This window comes from Trachurus japonicus, chromosome 15 (assembly GCF_045865225.1).
Source record: "Trachurus japonicus isolate A0001 chromosome 15, Traja_1.0".
NCBI classification, from domain to species: Eukaryota; Metazoa; Chordata; class Actinopteri; order Carangiformes; family Carangidae; genus Trachurus; species Trachurus japonicus.
In genome coordinates this window covers 8,848,263-8,865,334 of record NC_140921.1, presented here as the reverse complement: position 1 = coordinate 8,865,334, position 17,072 = coordinate 8,848,263, and the positions used below count along the sequence as shown (strand labels likewise).

The 17,072-nt window shown below is 42.6% G+C and overlaps 1 protein-coding gene across 5 annotated transcripts in view; it reads right to left on the bottom strand.

Annotated features, from left to right (window-relative positions):
• The window catches only part of ehbp1 (EH domain binding protein 1), a 179,951-nt gene that overhangs the window by 88,821 nt on the left and 74,058 nt on the right, over window positions 1–17,072 (bottom strand). For all 5 annotated transcript variants that reach the window (XM_085799425.1, XM_085799428.1, XM_085799429.1 and 2 more), the window contains 2 exons: window positions 5,931–6,109; window positions 4,364–4,412 (listed from right to left, as the gene is read on the bottom strand). In XM_085799425.1, the coding sequence (XP_085655551.1) occupies window positions 4,364–4,412; window positions 5,931–6,109 (228 nt within the window). The remainder of the gene's footprint in view (window positions 1–4,363; window positions 4,413–5,930; window positions 6,110–17,072) is intronic.

The window sequence follows — 17,072 nt, the reverse complement described above, 5'->3', positions numbered from 1 at the left end:
AGTGACTGACAGCTATCTATCGTTGTCAATCATCTGCACCCCCCTCCCCCTCGGCCCAGCCCCTCACGGCTGTGCTCAGGGTGCTTTAGCCTGGTGCTTGGTGCTACACTATCAGATGGCATGACAAATGACTTCTCCTTGGCCTCATTACACACACACACGCACACACACAGACACACACATACATACATAGCAGCACACTGACTAAACAGCAAAGACAGCGGAGTGTGAGCCGTCCATACACAGACTCCTCCTGATGTGTGAATCCGTCTATAATCACCCACAAACCAGCAAAACATACAAATATCCATTGATAAAAAGATCATTTCAAAGGCCGTACATGTTCTAAATATTCACCATGCTCTCTTTTTTTTTCTCTCTCTCTCTCTCGCGCCATCCAGCCTGATATTGATTGTCCTTATCTGTCATAATTCAGCACAGTCCCGAGCTCATTGCAATCACTCCGCACAGACTGTGAGAGGAGGAGGAGGAGGAGGGGTCATGTCTATCAACTGGCCATGAAAAGCAGGAGAGATGGTTGTCGTTTCTATACATTTCCATTCCTGCCCGTCCATTCAATAAATTCTATACATTCTAATAACTCTTCATGAAGCCGCTCTTATACAACACCGTGGATGGATGTATGGATGGATGGGGGGAGAGTTTATCCGTTTATCGACCTCTTAGAACATTTAATTTCCTCGTTTACTCGTCGTTCTCTCATTTTCTTTCTTCCATTGTTTTTCCAGTGTTTACTCTTTGGTATGGTATGTCCGTGCATCGCCTCGCCACCAGTGTGCTACATTGACACCACACCATGCATTTTTACAGTTACAAGGCGCCACGGAAACATCAATCACTTCTATTATAAAGCACAAATCAGGTTATGTGTAGATATTATTGTCACTTCACATGGAGATTAAACCAAGAACCAAAATAAAGTGGCACAAACCGCCAGTTTGACTCACTGCAACTAAGAAAAAACAGCAAAATCTCACTAGTTTATGAACCAATAATAGCTCAGAGCTTTACTTATCTGAGGAATCCTTGTTCTCTACCTGTCTGATCTTCTTATTGACTTAACCTGCTTTACAATAAACTGTATTTTTACACAGAGGATGTGTTATAAATGAAGTGTGTGTATGATTATACTCCTCTATTCATGAAATGTTCAGAGGTGAAAGGGTCAAATGTTAAGCAACGATTCAGTTTGTTTACCAGCTTCACTTGTTAAAGGGATAGTTCAACATTTTTGGCAAATTGGCCCATTGTGATAATCCCTATAGTCATAGCAGTAGTTTCGTTACCTTTAATTGTCGGTGCAAGCTATTTTTAGAACGGCGGAGCAGAGCCGCAAGCTGCTCAGAGCTACGCTACGGAGGCTCATGGGATTTCTTGATTTTCCTCATGAAACTCATCAACAAATACACAATCCAACAACTCCAAAACGCTCTCATGGACAAGTTGTGACCTGCTCTGCCGTTCTAAAAATAGCTTGCACCGACAATTAAAGATAACAAACCTAACCTACTGCTATGACTATAGGCCGGGGATTATGGCAATTTGCCAAAATGTTGAACTATCCCTTTAAAGATACTGTACTGTATGATTGTGTATTATCATCATTGTGTACTGCACTAAAACTACATTAAGTGCGTTAACGTAAAGGTTTCAATTTACAGACTCTAGAAGCTGCTGATTCCTCAGGACAAGGTGGGAGGAGAAAAAACTCTGTCCCTGCACAACGCAGCTTGTCCAGATGTAATGAGACGTAGACATACATTTACTGAGCTAATACCTTGTTTGGCAAATCGCCCATATTGCTTATGTACACACACACACAGACAGTATATATCCAGGTTCTTGCAGGCTGGCAGGAGGCAGCAGGTGATGTCTACTAGCGTCTCCTCTAATCACAGCTTGTTTTATTACGTGCTGAGATTTAACTCTGCGCTCTTTATGTGGCTCTGTAAAACATTTAATGATTAGCCTAATAGAGAGCCTAAGCAGAAGCAGGAAGTAACGTCGCCATGGGACCTCAATTCGGAAAAAGTCTCCATGTAAGTGAACGGGAGTCAAAATTTTATTCCATGATCCGATTGAATTGTGCCATGAGAAAAAAATATGACCTCTACCTGTTTAAAACATCACGTTTCATGCCGAGAAATCAGGAGTTTGTTGTAAAACTATTGTAAAATAGGTGACATCACACACCAAATGCTGCCCTTTCCCGTGTGAGTTGGTGACATATTTTTTGTGGGACACCAGATCTGTAGTCCGTAGATCATCTTCACACAAAATACATTCTTCCGTTGCCGTTTTACCATAAAATGATGATTTTTTGGCATGAAACATGATGTTTTAAACAAGTAGATGTCATATTTTTTCCTCATGACACAATTCAATCAGATCACAAAATAAAATTTTGACTCCCATTCATGGCGACGTTACTTCCTGCTTCCGCTTAGGCTCTCTATATCTGAGAAAACATCCTATAGAAATACATTTTTTCCTCAATAACAAACATCTCAGCTGTGGTGCGGATCTGGACGGAGGAGCAGCTCGGTTGCAGCACATTGCTACAGCAGCTATTCACCGGCTATCACCTTCTACGGCATATTCCCGTATTACTTATATCTAACCAATTCCTTCAGGGCTACTTGAGCACCTGGAGGGGGGGTGAGGGGGGCAGTTAGCAGATATGGGATTGGGTCTCTCTCTCTCCCCTTTTCCCTCCACTGTGGTTATTGTCAACAGGGTAGCATTCATGCCTAACAGGGCCACCAGAGGTTATCGCCGAGCCAGAGTGTGTATGAGAAGAGGAAATCAAGCTGCAGGAACCCGACGCATATCGTTCTGTGTAGCGCTCGGGGCCAGAGAGGGGACAGGGCCTCGGTGTGTGTGTGTGTGTGTATATATGTGTGTGTGTGTGTGTGTGTGTGTGTGTGTGTGTGTGTGTGAGTGTGTAGTGATGGTGGGAAACAGCGGTGTGTGTGTGTGTGTGTGTGTTGTGTATGTGGAAAAAGGAAAAAGGAGAAGGAGCCAGAGGGACAAAGAATAAAAATGGTGATGTGTGCACCTCCGACTGCGAATGTGCAGATATGACGACACAGGGTGAGGACGTATGTGTGTGTGTGTGTGTGTGTGTGTTTGCTTTATGAAGAGAGTGTGTGTCTCATATACTGTATATGTGTGTGTGTGTTACTTAGAATAGGAAGAGCAGCCGATGTGGACGACAGTTAATACCACACATGCACACACACACCCTCCGCCTGCACACTCTCTTAACCCTCCTGTTGTCCTCCTGGGTCAAGGAAGGAAGGAAGGAAGGACGAAAGGATAGATGAACGGAAGGAAGGAAGGACAAAGGGAAGGAAGGGAGGAAGGAAGGAAGGAAGGCAGGAAGGACAAAAGGAAAGAAAGAAGGAAGGACAAAGGGAACGATGGGAGGAAAGAAGGAAGGGGAAAGGTAAGGAAAGAAAGATGGAGGGAGAGAAGAGAACAGATTCGTTCAAAGAAGGAAGAAGGGAAGGAAGGACAAAGGGAAAGAAAGAAGGAAGGGAAAAAGGAAGGAAAGATAGACAGAGGGAGGGAACAGATTGGGTCAAAAAAGAAGGAAGAAGTAAGGACGAACGGAAGGAAGGGAGGGAGGCAAAAATGATTGTGGAAAGAAGGAAGGGAAAAGGGAAGGAAGGAAGGATGGAGGGAGGGAACAGATTGAGTCAAAAAAGAAGGAAGAAGTAAGGACGAAGGAAGGGAAAAGGAAGGAAAGAAAGATGGAGGGAGAGAACAGACCAGGTCAACTGAATCAAAGAGGAAGGAAGAAGAAATAAGGACAAATGGAAGGAAGGAAGGAAGGAAGGGAAAATGGATTGTGGAAAAAACAAATTATGGAGGAAGGGAACAGGAGGGTTAAATACACACACAAATAAAGCACTCTAATCAACACAAGGTAAATATGTTCTTATTATACACACAGACCAACACACACACACACACAGCAGAAGCGGTGCAGTAAGCTCCCAGCAGGCCGCTGAGTTAAGATACCATCTCACCTCTGCCAGGTGACTCAGTCATACTTTGGACACACACACATCATAGCAGGAGGTGTGTGTGTTTGTCTGTATGTGTGTGTGTGTCTTATGAAAACTGTCATACATGTGTGTGATTTTGAGTATACACACATTTTGCCCGTTCCTCCTCCTCCTCCTCCTCCTCCTCCTCTCGCTCGACAAACCACATGAACACACACGTACACTTCTATATCCAGGGATTAATGGCAGATCTCTAAATAAGGCCAAATGGAGACGTGGACGGGAGGGAGCTAAGTGGTGTGAAGGGCCCAGCAGTGGCTGCCTCTTACCTTTTTGTTGTTTTCTTTAATATCCTGAGGATTGAGCGACTTGTAGTCTCTGGAAGAACAGTGGGGAGGATCGGAGAGAGAGAGAGAAGGGCAGGTGAAGAGAGAGAGAGAAAATGGGAGAGAGAGAGACAGTGGAGAAAAGAGAGGTGTGTTTAAATATGCGTCACATGTAATGGCATTAGAACTGTAACATGCAATTTCATAGCAGTGCAATCAACAGAACCAATAGAGTGGAAAATATGTAAAAATAACACACCAGAGTGGCAAAGGCACACAAGCATAAACACACACACACACACACACACACACACGGGAGGGTTTTTGATAAATTATCATCATGTCTGCCCTCTTGATGGAGGCTGCAGGTCTTCCTCTATATGCTGTACTTTTAGTGTGTTACATATGTACACACATTTAATACTAAACATTAAAAGGGATAGTTCAACATTTTTGGGCAAATTGGCCCATTGCCATAATCCCTATAGTCTTCTAGTTTGTTACCTTTATTTGTCAGTGCAAGCTATTTTTAGAACGGCGGAGCAGAGCCGTGAGCTGCTCGGAGCTACGCTACAGAGGCTAATGGGATTTCTTGGTTTCCCTCATCAAACTCATCAAATACACAATCCAACAACTCCAAAACGCTCTGGTGGACAAGTTGTGACCTGCACATTCACCACGCTATGAGATAATAACAACGTTATGAGACAGAGTTGTTTTAGAGGTAAATGCAGACACTGCTGATGAAAAACTGTCCCTGAAGGCAACGTGCATCAGCGGTTTTGCATGAATTTACCTCTAAAACAACTCTGTCTGGTAACGTTCTGTTATTATCTCATAGCGTGGTGAATGTGCAGGACACAACTTGTCCACCAGAGCGTTTTGGAGTTGTTGGATTGTGTATTTGACGAGTTTAATGAGGGAAACCAAGAAATCCCATGAGCCTCCGTAGCGTAGCTCTGAGCAGCTCGCTACTCTACTCCGCCGTTCTAAAAATAGCTTGCACCGACAATTAAAGGTGACAATCCTACTGCTATGACTATAGGGATTATGGCAATGGGCCAGTTTGCCAATATGTTGAACTATCCCTTTAAACACACACACATGCTGGATGCTTACAATTTTCACAGAGCATTACAATCACACATACACACACACAGATACACACACACACATGCACAAGAATGAGATTAGTGTTGGCAGCAAACATGCCAACTCTGTATTCAAATATGAGTATGACAGATTAAGTCTGCGTGCACAAGTGCGGACACATCTGTCATCTTAATCAAACACGCCGACGGGGAATGATGGATACACAGACACAGCGTGACGACAGGTTAACTGTGCAAATACGACACCAAGTTACCACAAGAGTGTTAATCTAATGTGAGTAGACTTTCAGCTGTGACCTTCTGCAGATCTAAGAATCTCTTTCATGATTTAGCTTTTTTTTTTTTTCTTTCCTCGAGGGATGAACAGTTTGGTTTCCACCCAAATATGACTTGCTGTTCTCGGTTCTCGCCCTTTACGCTGCGAGAGAAATATTTCAGTGTGTGTGTGTGTTTCGTACATTGTGTCAGGTCTGAAGTGGTGCAGCAGGGCACAGAAGGCCAGCCCGTTCCTCCAGGAGGTGGTGAAGTTAGTGATCTTCACCCCGCGGTAGTTCTTGGTGACCTCGCGACACCAGGCCAGCAGAGACTGGCTGGCGTTCGGCTTCCCTCCCAGAACCGGACTCGGGACGGGGCTGGGCTGCAGGGCGGAGGAGGAGGAGGAGGAGGAGGAGGAGGAGGAGGAGGAGGAGGAGGAAGAAGAGGAGGAGGGAGAGGAGAAAGAGAAGGATGTTTTTATTTAATTATTACTGCCACAACTTTGAGTGTACTGATGCAACATGTCGATATCCATATATATATTCTATGACTAGTTTTTAAAAATCTACTTTTCATTAATTTTCATTTAGTAACACACACAACTGGGCACAAGACACATAACATTACATAAGATAACATAACATAATGTAACATAACGTAACGTAATGTAAGATGAGAAGGGGAGGATTTGGACATTAAGCAAGACAGCAGAGTCAACATTAAAGCAGATATCAGTGGAATGTTTTTGTTAATATAAGTCCTAAATAGTCCTATTTTCCGTCAGCAATCACTTACATGAAGTATTTCAGCCTAAACACGAGTCTCTCCGTCACTCTGCTCTGCTGTAACCCGAGGAGAAAATTTTCCTTGTGGGATACAAGTGTTATCCAATGAGGGGAGAGAACGGCATGAAGGGCTGTGTGTGCAGCCAAGGGATGCGCGTGAATGTGGTGACGTAGCACGAGGACCAATTGATGCCTGACAAGGGCGGGGGCTGCTAACTCATGGTGCGTTCAAAGAAACTCGTACTTTGTGTTTTTCCTTCCCGTGAACTCGTACCAGATCGAACTGGTACGAGTTCACGGGTCGGAAGTTACGAGTGGCCGTTATAGGGAACTTTCACAGACAACAGGACGGTAAAAACACGAGCTACGGGTTACCTGGAACGCTACCAAGTCGTAGTTGTGACTTGAAGCTGTAACTTACGGTTTCAAAAGCCTGCCTTGAACACAGCATTAGCCGAAACGGCCGTGAAGCTGATATCTGCTTTAAGTACATCATATATGATGGAAGCATAAAAATCCTGCTTGGAAATAGGAAAAAAAAACATTTTATATTAAAGGGTTTGATCTTATCTTTGCCATTTATATGAAATCGGGTCTTAAAGTTGACACACAGATGAATCATTTTGACCATTTTTCTTCAAAAATATCAACTTGGTTACTTAGTTTGAATGTATTTATCTCCATTATGTATATATTATAAACTATACCAATCCTCTATGACTGCAGATTTATAAAGTATTAAGAACAAAAAAACACTAATAAATAAGAGTTATTTCATTTATAATAAATATTTCATAAGATAAAAGTCAGAGCTTCCTTCGCTATTTGTTTCTTTACTCAGCAACCTCCATCCATCCATCCATCCATCCATCCATCCAATTACACACGCACACACACACAGCATAATGAAGGGTCATTCACAAAGCAGCGTATGACCGTGGATAATGTAAACATCTTATTAATTAGCTCCGCCTTTGAAGTCTTATCTGGGTCGAAAGCTTTCACCATTAGGAGCCTCCTTCTCCTCCTCCTCCTCCTCCTCCTCTCCCAGACTCCAAATCCCACAAATCCTTGGTGGCACGGAGACACTGGTCCTTCCTTCCTCTCGACGGCCAGCAGAACCAATGCTATTCTGATTATTCGGCCGGCTATTCACTAATCTGGTTGTGGAGCGACAGATACGGATTAATTCTCTCAGATCATTTTAGGGGAGAAATGGCAAAAAAATGTCACTGAGATTTGATTGAATTCATTAGAGGCTGGAGATCAAAAACGTGGCTGTGAAATGTGTCCAAAACCCAAAGTGCGCTCGCAACACAATGACATTAACACATGACTAATAAGACGAGATTTCCTTAATTACATGACACTATAGGTTTAACGAAGCTTTATTTGACTTTCAAAGGCTTTAATACGGTTTAATAAGATGAACTTTTAAACACTTATTAATGTGAATATGTAAGATAATATAATATATAATATAACAATCTGTTTTTTTGAAGACCAGACTCCAGACTAACGAATGCCGTTGAGTTCATCCTTCATGTCTACTTAGTTTTGATTGTTTACTTTCCTGGTTTATTCTCCCTGTATGCAAATGTCATGCTGATGCTCCTCTTGCAGACAGACAGACAGACTGATGTTTGATCTACGTTACATAAGTAGGTCGAACTCGAACCTTTACTTAACCTTTTAGAAGGTGCAAAGTGAATGAGAGAGATGTTGGTTGGACAACGACAGACAGTGACCACCAGAGCCAGTTAACCCAGTTTTTTTCTTTTTTTTTTTAAAGGCCTTGAAAGAAAACACAGCTCTGTCTGAGCGAGGCTTGTGGTGGCCGACCAACCCCCTCTGTTGGCGGCTTTGTGCTACTGCAAGAGCAGGAAACACACAGGGACGTGATGGGAGCTGCTTAGACTTTAGGACAAATTTGTCTTTTGAGTTTGAGTTTGGGGGGGAAACAGAATTGCTGAGTGATGGCTAACCTAACCCTGGTTTGCCGACTTGAGCACGATTAAGTCTTTGGCAGAGCAGCAGGTTTTTTTTAAGGGTGTAAGAAAAAAAAAGAAAAAAAAGACTTAACATCCTAACTTTGTCTACTTTTCATCCTCTGTCTCATCACTTCGACCCTTTAGATCAGGGCCCGTGGGCCAAAGGTGGCCGACTAGAGGGTCCAAATCCGGCCTGGGGTGAATTTGCCAAGTGTGGAAATTACATATTAGACAGAAGAGGCATAATATTGTTGAAACTGCATGTTTTTTTTTCTCAGGAAATTTCAGGTTGTTCATATTTAGTTTTTGGAAAAGGATCAAGTCATTAACTGTAAACACTTCTTTTCACTAAAACAAAGGTCCTCGTCAATTATAGGTTAATTGCACTGTATGTGGCCCCTGAACTAAAATGACTTCGACACAAACTGGCTTTAGATATTCAGATGTCATTGCTGCTGACAGATTTTACCAAACTAAAGTATGACATTTTTGGTAACACTTTACAATAAGTACACACTACATTAATATACTATACAGAATTCTTCATTTATAACGCATGAATACTCATTAGTATGTAGTTTATAAATACAGTTAGTGCTTATCAATGATGAGTATGAGTTTATAAACTACATACTAATGAGTATTCATGTGTTATAAATGATGAATTCAGTATTTAAAGCTTAACCAATGCTTAATAGTGTGTACTAATTATAAAGTATTACCACATTTTTTATTATCAACAGGTTAAAAACAAAAGAGAGAGACTCTCCGACCTGTGTGAGTGGAGTTAGCTGCTGCAGTCTGTAAAGCACCTGGATGTTTCTTGACTCCGTGCTCCTCCTATTGTTGTGGTTTAACCTGTGACCGCCAGCCTGAAGCTCGCCGAGATGCCACAAGGGCCAAAACAGATGAAAGAGACTGGAGGCCATCTCTAATAGCAACTCCTAACCTTTGTACCAGTGTGTGTATATGTGTGTGTGTGTGTGTGTGTGTGTGTGTGTCATGCGGGCCCCTATGGCAGTCTCAGTACAAGGAGACGGTAGCAGGAGCCTGAGGGGCGGACACTTGACATTTCCGGCTCATCTTTAAAAGAGGGCCTTAACCTTTCCCCACAGCTTCTCCAGACACGTTTTAGGCAGCCTCCACAATGCCTGTGTGCCGCTCAAACAAATGGAGGAAAGAAAAAATGATATAAAAAGTCAAGATAGTCAATAACGATTGTAAGTTGCTCACAATTATATGAGAACAAGGGGCAGTTTTTGGGACCTCATTTTAATCTAAGATAACGTGGGTAAATAAATGTCTCCATATCTTTCTTTCACAGTGAACTAAACTTGTTCCTCCGGTTGTTTTTCTGCATTTGCCACAGTTTTTGTTTTCTTTGTGTGTATGTGTCACTTGGAAGAAACTAAAAAAAAAAAAAGTGTGTGTGGCTTTGCAAGAGTTTCAGTGTGGAGTGGTCTTCCTCCAGGCCTTCCCCTTTCTGCTTTTTCAAGTGACGTTTGAAAGTAGCTGTCTAATTTGAGCGCCCTAATTACCTGGGATTAGAGACCAGGTGCTATTAAAGCAATTAGACACACAGCACACTCCAGCGCCGCAGACCCTACACCCTAGCCGGCAGAAAACACACACACACACACAGAGACACACACGCACACACACACATAGCTAGTGGGAAAAAAGACACATGCATTAGCCAGTGGGACAGTGACTTTGAGCTTCTCTCTTACACCTTTCCACAAACAGGTGTCTGAGCCAACGTGTAAACATGCACAATAACAAAATGCACATTTTTAATAAGGCGAAATAAGAAGTTAAGGAGTGTGCACTTTAGAGAAAATGCAAATCGACTCGGGTGCTTTAAGAAAACAAAACAAATGAATGTTTAAATCTTTTCTTCATTCCTGACAAACCAGTTTTTCTGAGTGACCCCGCCGCCACCGCCACGTTCATCATCACCACCACAACCCGCACTGATGTAATTTTTTCCCCCTCCGACACAATCTGCGGCCCAGACTGTTCCATTATTGCTCCGTCTCTGATAAAGGTTTTTACAAATGCATCTACACACTCGCAAAAGCTTTCATTTCATATCCATCAAATATTGAACACACACACACACACACACACAAAAAAAAAAGAAATACCATCATATCTTCGTCTACACGGGAACCGGCTGCATTTCCTTAAGACACAAACACGGGGAGGAGTGAAATTTTCATGAGGAGCAGAAATGCACCCGGACTTATCAAGCAGTTTGGTTTTGCTGTCTCGCCTGGAGGAAGGTGTGTGCACATGTATGTATTGTGTGCGTGTGTTTGTCTTTTATCTGTCTGTGTGAATGTCACTAGTTGTGTATGTGTGTGTGTGTGTGTATATGTGTGTAACACTGACACAGCCATGTAGCTAGCTTCGGCTCGAGGGTAGGATTAGCGGAGAGCATCGCCTCGGCCCACAAACATTCCATATTAAAAAATGAAAAGGCAACCTTCATTACTATCAGTGGCACATAACCTCCCCACTTCCTCCTCCTCTGCTACTATTATACACAGCCCTAACAGCCTGGGCGGAAAATACAAGCCACTGACAAGAGATTCCATTATTCCTGATGCCTCAGTGTCAACAACATACATCCGACGGGGCAAAGAAAGAAGGAAAAAAAAAATGGAAGAAGGGAAAAGGATGTGAGAGAGAAAGAAGGGGAGGAGGGGAGGGAGGGGAAGAAGGGGGGGGGGTTAAGCTTACTACAATGCCTGAATGACAAGATAGGAGGAAGAAACCTGGAAATGGAAGCGTTCAGGTTCCTGTTGGTGTCTGGTGTCAGCAATGTAATGTAATTTTTTTTTTCTTTTTGGAAAAAGGGTTGGGATTTGATTCGAGATCTGGAAATCATGGGGGTGAAGCGGCTGAAACATGATATGGAAAATAATTATTAAATTGTCACAGGTCGATTATAAGTTATCAGCAAAAAAACAAAAGTACCAAACTGAAGCCAGATTAGAAATTGTTGACCTGGCTATAATAATAATAATCCAATATTTACTGTAGTGTCTAAGGTCAGAGGTCATTATAAATACTTTTTTAGAGTACAGCAGGTGCAGTATATCAGAGTATATGGAGAACATTTTCCATAATATTTATTTATTTTGATTATTTTGTGGCCAACATATAAAATTTTATATGACAGATTTTTTATAGGGTTAAAACAAACCTTTAAAATACTTTTAGATATGTTGGACACTTGAGCTATGTTTACAACAGATTTAAAGATGGTCAACTAACCCTGTTGTCCCACATGGAGATGAACGCAAGTAAACAAAGTCACGTAAACGCAGTTCGACAACTATAAGAGTATGGAGGCCATTAAAAACCGGCCTTTCAGAGTCATAAAAAAGACACAAGTCAAAAGCTTTAAGTGGCAGCTTTGTCTCTCAGGCCGGGGCATAACGCTTCAATGGGAACTTAACTGGCCTAAACCCAATGACATAAACCCACGACTCTGTGGAGAGAAAAGAGCTTCCATGTCTTTTCCAATCTCACTTTCATGGCTTCAAAGCAGTGTCACAGAGTGTCAGATTTGAGGAGGTGTTGAATCTCATACTCTTTAAAACTTGTAATCCGCTCAAGGAGCCTACGGCTAAAAAAAAAAAAAAGGACACACACACACACACACACACACACACACACACACACACACTGCAAAGCACACATAAACACCGACTCACTTCCTTCCACATGACAACAGTGTCTACGGTGTAATTGCACACAGATACTGTATATGCATCACTCAGTCAGGCTCTAATGTGCTGATAGTGAACTGAGAGCAAACACTACGCGCACAAACTTCACACACACACATGCTGTAAGTATGGATCAACATGATTTAGAAAAAGGTTCACAAACGCACACTAACACACTCCGCTCTTATCCAACACACACACACACACACACACACACACACACACACACACACACACACACTTGAAACGTATTTAATACCTGTTCACATTTAAGAGGATAAAGGTTAGTGCACTTAAGTGGCCTGTCCATCCTGCTACTGGAAACCTCTCATCTGATTGGCTGAGCTCCAGCTGACTACCAACATGCTCAATTATTTAATTGTAACCTTCAATCAAAACAAGCAATTTGTTTAATCTGGGGGGGGGGGAGGAGGGGCTTTCTGCGTCCCGACGTCTTCACATTAGGAGAAGACAGGGGCGGAGGAGGATAGAAAGAAGGAAGGGAGGAAGGGAGAAGAGGAAGAAGAAACACGGATGATCACCTCACGTCATCTTGCCCATGAAATTATGCTTCGGATTTTCAAACGTTGCTGCATGAGAGCGGAGGGGAGGGAGCAAAGTCCAATCAAAAGTTCAATTATGTAAATGGAGATGTGGAGTGGATGGAACAATAGGGAAAAAGGGAGGGAAGGGGTGGAGGTGGAGGAGGTGGGGGTACAAAAGGCTGGAACAGGAGAGGAGAGCGAATGTAGCGTGAAAAATAATACACATTAACATACAAAGGAAATATCACATTACTGCTGTAATCACAGCGAGGAGGAGGGGGGAGGTGGGGTGGGGGGGGGGGCTTCTTCCACAGAGAGCCGTGAGAGAAAAAGTGTGTGTGCATGTACGTGTGACTGCGCATGAAGACGCCGCTTAGTTAAGTCAGGCTTCGTTCTGTGTGTGTGTGTGTGTGTGTGTGTGCACAGGTGGAGAGACAGCGATAACACTGCAACTTTGAGCGAGGCAACATTTGCTCCATTTTTTAACAAATCTTGCAAAAACTCACATATCTCACCAAGAATATTTGTCCTATTTCTAGTCAAAATGTCATTTCTAGTCAAAACAAATCTCATTATACTTAAAATAAGACTCATCACATTAAAAAGTAGCTTGTTTTTAGACACTTTTTACTTCTTTCAAGCATACTTTCACTTGAAATAAGTAGAAAAATCTGATAGTGGAGCAAGTTTTTCTTCCTTATTACACAAAAAGCACAATTTGCTTTCACTGGCAGATTTTTCTACCTATTTCAAGTGAAAATTAGTTTGAAACAAGTGAAAATGATCTAAAAAGAAGTTAATGTTTAGGTGATGAGTCTTATTTTAAGTGGAGAGAGAGATTAGTTTTGACTAGAAATGAGACATTTTGACAAGAAATAAGTGTTTTCGCAGTGTATGACTTTGTGTAATATCACAAAGTGGGAATATATGTAAATACATTCATCATGATGGCGATGATGATGATGATGATGGGAGGTGGAGGGGGGGCAGGGGGGGCAGGGGGGCGTGTTTCGCTCAGAAGCAGATATGCTTTTCCCATCTCAGCTCTGAACCTGCAGGCCAAGACAGAGGGGCCTTTCGGCAGTTGGCTACTGAGATGTAAAATGCAAAAATCGTGGAAAAAGCGGTTTCCTTTTCCAGGACCGTTTTGCTTCCAAGGCCTATTCTGCTCCAAAGGCATAACCATGCAAAGCAGCGGGGGGAGAGAGAGAAAAAGCAGAACGGAAAAGGACAGACAAGGCTTGAAATTGAAATAAAAACGATTCACTGAAAGGAAAAAAAAAAAAAAAACATCATGAAATAACACAGTTTGGAGGAGGCAGCAGACAAAGGAGTGACTGTGCCAGCTTGCAGTGTGCCCATCCGCCCGCTTGCTCATCTAACGTGTAACACAGGGGCATAATGCGGTGTAAGCGCTGGCTTTAGCTTGTCATGGAAACGGCAGTAGCATTACCCACACTCACGCCTCTGCAAATTAGCTTTGGCTGAGGGGGGGAAAGAAAAAATAGAAGAAGAGAAATAGAAAAAAAAAAAAAAAACGGCGTGCAGGGTGGGTAGGTTTGGGATGGAGGGTGTGTGTGTGTGTGTGTGTATCCGTGTGTGCGGTGAGGGTTGATGATGGTATGTATGGAGGCTGGGATTCAAAACAACATCACTTTATGGTTAAAAATGTTCAAACAGCTCTTCATCTTGAATCCATCTCCATCGTTCTCTCTGCTCCCTGTGGGTTACACTGATCCAACAGGAGATTACAAATCCCTCCTCATCATCCCTTCCTCTCAACACGAGGACCTTTTTTAAAAGCCCGTTGGTCCACTTCCCTCTTCCTGAGCCCCCCCACCCTCACCCCATCCCACCCCTCTGTTGTTGTGTCACCAAAGTTTTTATGCATCCACCTCTTTTCTTTGGCTTGTGCACAGATATTTTATCTGGGGTTGACAGTCTATCTATTTATTTATTTATTCATTATGTTTTATGGTTTTTATTTTACTGTACAGCACTTTGGAAACCTTTGTTTTCATTTAAAATTGTGCTTTATAAATAAAAGGGATTGGATTGGATGTATTTGTGACAACGACTCTCAGGTTAACTGTTGTGGTGCTGTTATGAGATAAAGTTACATTACATCTGATGAGACTTGAATGCAGCACATTCAAGTGACTGTCCTTAAAGCTAATAGGTCCATGAATGAGCTGATGAGGGCTTTTTATTAGCATAAACTGAGAAATAACAAGAGATTATTACTAAGTACGTCTCTATACGACATAATATCCTAGAGCAGGGGTGTCAAACTCATTTTAGTTCAGGGGCCACATTCAGTGCAATTTGATCTCAAGTGAGCTGGACTAGTAAAATAACAACCTATGAATAATGATAACTCTAAATTCTGCTTTGTTTGTTGCATCGAGTGCAAAGAAGTACATTATAAAGTATAGTTCATGGGCTTTTTGCCTTTAATTGATAGTGTCGTAGAGAGAGAGAGGAAATGAGGAGACAGAGAGAGGGGGAATGACATGCGGCAAAGGGCCGCTCGAGTCGGGACTGTAGCCTCTGCATACGCTACGAACTGAGCTTAACAACGCTGTTTTACTAAGATGTTTAAAGTTATTAATCTCCCCTCTTACAAAACCTTATGAACATCCTGAAATTTCATGAGAAAAATGTGTGCAGTTCAAGAATATCATGCATCTCCTGTCTTCTATGTAGTTTTTACACTTGGAAAATTCATCCCAGGGGCCTGATTGGACCCTCTGTTGGGCCGGTTTTGGGCCGCGGGCCGCACGTTTGACGCCCCCTGTCCTAGAGAGTATGAGAGAAAAGACTAATCTGATGTTTAAAACTTTTAAACGTCAGTGTCTGTGGCCTTAAATGTCAGAGAGCGGCCGTATTTGTTATAACAACGGCGTCCTGGTCATTTTTTAGAGTGACCACCAGAGTGACAGATGTTTGCTGTGATGTCACACACCACTGGCCTGGCAAATTAACTTCTTTTCCTTTTGAAATCATGAATATGCATCTTTAACATGTGTACAGATTTTAAAAGCCTCCAGTGCCCACTCACCCACCTCTTCGATCTTCCTCCTCCTCCTCAGATAAATAAATAAGCTTTGGGAGAAGGAAGCATAGGAGGAAGACAGAGGGGGCGGTGGTGGTGGTGGTTGGCTCTTATAAATCTGTACGGTATTAATCTCCTTTAACTGCCATCTTCAACAAACAAATTAGTGGTGCGATGGATTCAGAGATCAGCGGCTCCGATAACGCCACTATTTATCAATTAATCTAAGCCTGGGCAGGGAAAACTCATTAAGGAGGTCACTTTAGGAATTATGCTCGGCAGGTAAAGAGGCTGACTGTGTGTGTGTGTGGGTTAGGTGTGTGTGTGTGTGTGTGAGAGTGTGTGTGTGGTGGGGGGAGGAGGATCTTGACACAGCAGTTGCTCAACCACCACGTAACCCCCTCCTCCCTCCTCTTCCTCCTCTCCCTCCCTCCTCCACCTCCACTACAGGCTGCCATTGTCCGGTGCAGTATGTGGGGGGGCTCCAAAGTGATGAGAGGGGTGATAGCACAGCCAATTAAAATGAACATAATTACAAAGTCACCCCTTTGACTCCTGATCAGAATACACATGCATCAACACACACATAGCGATGGAGGACGGCTGTGGCAGCGGCGGGGGGAAAATCCCGCAGAGAGGAAGACGAAGAAGGAGGAGGAAGAGGAGGATGAAGAGGGAGGATGACAGGAGCATCCAGAAAGAGTAAAGAGAAGGAAAAGAAGGAGGAGGACAGGTGGACACTTTACTCTAGAAGTACTAACAAGCTGAATGGGTCAACTACTTTTAATCTACAACAACTTTGCAAACATCCATTAATACGCCACTGCTGAACCATTTGCCAGTTTATAGACATGTAAATGTTAGCAGGAATTCAGTCAGATATTTTGTATATTGCACTAATTAAATACACAAACAGGGATTTTTCGACTGATAGTGTTGGATGAAAGACGACAGGACTAATTCCTCGAACCTGTGCCGGTCGCTCCAACAGTTTTATGAGGATCCAACCAAACAGGAACATTTCAGCGTAGTGTAACATCTCTGGATGTACAGTGGCATCATGCAAAAGTTCGGCCACCTCTGGTCACATGTTCATGTAAACAGTTAAGCAACTGGAAGAAATTATCTCCGAAAGGCATCAAGTTAAACATGAAACACTCTATTGCAATATTTTAAGCAAAATCAGTGTATAATTTTTTTGTTTTCTACAGTTTTAGAGTGAAAAAGGG